Genomic DNA, 4,151 nt, shown 5'->3' on the forward strand with positions numbered 1-4,151 from the left:
CCCTACATATTCTCTTCTCTGCATGGTTGGTATGCACATGAATTGATCATAGTTGGCAAAATAATGTTAACAACAAGTCCAAGCGAGAGAGCTTTGATTAGAGCCTCTTTTCTTTTTTCCTTGACAAAGTTACACGAGAAGAAGAATTTAAGAGCTGCAAAAATGCAGTCTTACTCTATGAATCAAACTATTTCATGTTCAAAAAAACAAAACCCCTATCTCGCTTTCCACAAGTAGATTTCCATTGAAATATAATTTTACTTCATCCTCTGCAACCAGAGTCCAGCCGAGTTTCACATTCACAAGCACCACTGTGTATGAGAAAATATATTCCCATTAATCACATCTAGTTTCTGCAAGGATTTGACCCTGTGGTAAAGTATTTAAAAGTTAAAACCACTTTTAACCAAGCTAAACACAAGTATTTAGTTGCGTATTGATAAAAGATCGCAGGAACTTGACTGCTTCGAGAGTGTAATTAAGCCTAACCTAGTTTAGTTCCCAGAAGACAAGCATTTAGTTCACAGTGACCAAGTTTTGCAAATAATTGATAATAGGATCCTAAGCAGGTTTTTGTTTTCCAACAGAGAAACAGCGGTTGCCAGCAGGACAGCATTTTTTCTAACCGTTTCTTTCTATACGTGAGAAAGATAAATGTCTGCCGCAAGGGTAGAAGAAGCACGCAGAACCTTCATGGCCAATATAACTTTCTTTTTGTTAGTTTCCTTTATTGTTGGTTGAAACTGATAAAATTGAAAGCAGAGAAAACAACCGAGCCAAAAATTAATAACAAATACGATATACACGAATTTATTGATAAAATGACCGAATGACACACAAACATGATAAAAGTACATCAGATTATCAATCTTCTACAAACACAAGCAAACAGGTGTTTTCAGTATTCTTGTAGTTGTATCAATGTTCTACACAAACAAGCAAACAGGTGTTCTCAGTATTCTTGTAGTTGTATGCATTCAAGTATAGGTCAAGCAGTTGGAGATGCTTTTGCTGCAAGATGGATAAGTGCTCGTTTGTGATAGGTGGTACGGAGTTTTTTGTACTTCAGCACAAAAGACCCAAGATCTATCTCCTTATCAAGGAACTGCCTGTGGAGGGCTTCAGATTCCTCGTCTGTCTTATTCATTGCCTCTGCAGATTAGGAACACAGTCAGATCATGCCTAAGAGCACGCCTCTCATGTCTTATTTTACCAAATGTTTTGAGCTTTCAAATGGATCAACTTTAATCTAAGCTGTACCTTGTAGCCTTTGCAGGAGGGAGGCAGGAGAGCAGGACCTCAACAACTCTTCTTTCTGTCTTTCCAGCTCGTTTAGTTTTTCTTTAGCAGCAGCCAGCTCAGTTGTCCGTATTATCCTGCACTGAGCACACAACAAAGGAAAAAATGGTTTTAAGTTCAATCCATTAGATTAACAAGCAAGGAAGGAAATGACCACACAATTAAAACCTCACTTGGTTTCTAAGCTCCATTATGCGTGGCTCTTTCTCCAAGTTCTCTCCTATATATCAAAAACAGTAATTTGACATTAGTCTATCCATTTATAGCTAAACCATGTTAAATATTTCAAAAAAATGTGTCCAGCCACTTACTCGCAAGCTGCAGAGTTTCCTTGCGAAGCTCATCTCTTATCTGATGGAAACAGCCAAAAATGCAATCACAAACAATTATGCGGAGTTTCCTAAAGGAGAGTAGAGGTCCCAAGATTGACGGAAGAAAGGAACAATTTAACATCATGCAATATTTATGCAATTTTAGTTGTAGTTATGGTGTGGTTCAGAAAGCATGAGAAAGTATCCAGTCACATGAAGAAAATGCAAGTAAGGTGATTTCTTCTTATTTGACAAATGCCTGCATTATTGCTTGGGTATGAGAGCATGTTTGCATGTGCATGCACATCTGAGTTTATGTCGTGCCTGACTTGTTACCATGGACACACAAGTCACTCTTAAATCTGTAACAGGTTGCACACTGTGCAGTTTATTCTATAAAAAGACATCAGTGTTATTCCTTGTATCACATTATCATCTTCAGTTTTGATTCTGGAGAAGGGCAAAGAAAGCTAAGTCTATTTGCATCCCCTGCCAGAAGAATAATAATTGACTAAATGAGTAGTGAGTGGCAGGGGATGGAACTAAAACTAAGGACATATGAAGAGAAATGAAAAGAAGCAAAGTTCACTCGGCTTGATTAATTTGGAACATGTAAAGATATAGAAAACTGAGATAAATTTCCAATAGGAGGTGGTTCGTTCCTTGTGTAGATACATATTCAGAGTCAATTACAAATGAGGAATACTTTTCAAGAGAAATATGATGTGATTCAAGAGGAAAATTATAAATCATTAATATTTGTTTCTTACCTCCGCTTATCTCCTTGTTCACGTATTCAAACAAAAGAAATCGTTAGAAGTTTCACTCTACTTCTCATAACTGATAATAATGATAGATGATTCTCAAATCCAAAGGCCTAGTTAAAGACAAAATGACGCTTTGAATTATTATCATTAATACTGCAAATTCCTTGGAAAATAAGATCTCCAGACACAAACACCAAGATGGGGTTAAGATGGCAGTACCAACAGGTAACTAGGCTTTTATGATCCTTCCAGTAGGAGCTGAGACCAAGAGTGTTTAACCCATACCACTCAGCAAACAAAAAGCAAGAGGTAAATTTTATTGTAAATGCCGATAAAGGGAAAAGGAAGGAAAGAGCTTAACTTACATTATTTTGAATTTTAACCTGGTCAAGTGAGAGTAAAAATTGATGGTATGCATCCTTGTCAGACAATAGCTTCCGTAATTCATCAACACTATCAGACATATTTTCAAAGAAAAGAAGTAATTAGAAAATGTGCATTGTAACATGATTTTTTCCAAGCTACAGAGGCAATCATCTATTTTGATCAGTAACATTTGAACAAAAAACGAAGAGGAAAATCCTCCTCTTCCTCCTCTTTCAAATGTTTACAGAAATTATTTATTATTTTTGTTCATTTTGATTAGATAAAAAACTAGTCGTCTACAAAGGCAATATTTATCAAGCACCACACCTCAATGTAGCAACATACATCACAAAACAAAAATCATGGGAAAAAAAAACCCTTAATGATCTTCAAAGAGCCTAGATAAGAAAACAAAAAAGCCTTTCAGACTTGATATTAGGTAAAACATATATGCAATCAAGTTCGCAAAACAACATATATTAAAGCACATCCAATTCACGGTCAACCTTATGAGCATATCTGGTAGAAAGCAAGGTCAGTAGCATGCAGTAATTTGATTCCATACTGAACAAGAAAACATGAGAGTAGGTCACCTTTTGTCCTTCAAAAGAGTGATAAAGGCAGCAGCTTCAGCAGGTGAAGGAGAGAGTGGGCGTTCTGCAGGGCTTTGGAAACTGTGGGAAGTGGAAGAGCTAGTACTAGTTGGAGTTGCAGGCCGTGAGGAAGATGGGGAACCAACTACAGATGGAGGGTACCAAGATTGTGCTGGACCTTGAGCAACCTCTTGTGGACCTGGCTGCCCTTGTTGTTCCTGAGAACCCCTGTACGAAAATAATAATAAAAAAAAAAATTATTTCAAATAAAATCCCTAGAAATTCAGGTTAATCAACAGATAGATAGATACCAGAACTTGAACATAGCTTCTTTAAGAGAGAGCGAAATTAGAGATCTGGATCGTCTGATTGATTAGTCAATTAAGGTTTAAAGAACTTTAAGTCTTTAAACTCTATGTCTCGGGTTACAAGAAGAGAGAAAAAAACACAGGTGATCCTTAGATTTTGGCAACGTTTTTATTTTTTAATTATTACCGTAAACTTAAAAATGTGGAGAGTTACATTGTCTGGAAAAAAAAAATGGTAAAACGATGGAAAACACGATATCTACTCAAACTCTTTGTTTGTTTTTATATTTAAAAAGTATTTTAAAAAAATATTTTTTTTATTTTAAATTAATTTTTGTTGGTATCTTTAGATTTTTTTGATGTGTTGATATCAAAAATAATTTTTAAAAATAAACAAATATTATTTTGATGTATTTCTAAGCGTAAAACACTTTTAAAAACAACCACTTTCATATTTTCAAACACCCCTTAAATAGTGCATTTTTAAAATGCGACAACTTAAGACGT

At 35.5% G+C, this 4,151-nt stretch overlaps 1 protein-coding gene across 1 annotated transcript; it reads right to left on the reverse strand.

Moving 5' to 3' along the window:
- Window positions 1-783: 783 nt before the first annotated feature.
- Window positions 784-3,869, reverse strand: LOC18100103 (vacuolar protein-sorting-associated protein 37 homolog 1). Its single transcript, XM_006381289.3, has 7 exons — window positions 3,648-3,869; window positions 3,337-3,564; window positions 2,743-2,830; window positions 1,611-1,650; window positions 1,473-1,519; window positions 1,261-1,381; window positions 784-1,152 (listed from the first exon to the last, which is right to left on the reverse strand). Exons 1-7 carry the CDS (start codon window positions 3,659-3,661, stop codon window positions 989-991), a joined length of 702 nt encoding a protein of 233 aa, XP_006381351.3. The 5' UTR covers window positions 3,662-3,869; the 3' UTR covers window positions 784-988.
- Window positions 3,870-4,151: the final 282 nt, after the last annotated feature.

Source organism: Populus trichocarpa, chromosome 6 (genome assembly GCF_000002775.5).
Source record: "Populus trichocarpa isolate Nisqually-1 chromosome 6, P.trichocarpa_v4.1, whole genome shotgun sequence".
Taxonomy (NCBI): Eukaryota; Viridiplantae; Streptophyta; class Magnoliopsida; order Malpighiales; family Salicaceae; genus Populus; species Populus trichocarpa.

Bases quoted from the DNA above. Each gene is read 5' to 3' on its own strand.
- LOC18100103 (XM_006381289.3), bottom strand. The intron at 2,831-3,336 runs GTGACCTACTCT...TATGTCTGATAG, and splicing joins ACTCTTTTGAAGGACAAAAG to TGTTGATGAATTACGGAAGC. The intron at 1,382-1,472 runs GTGAGGTTTTAA...TTGTGTGCTCAG, and splicing joins TAATGGAGCTTAGAAACCAA to TGCAGGATAATACGGACAAC.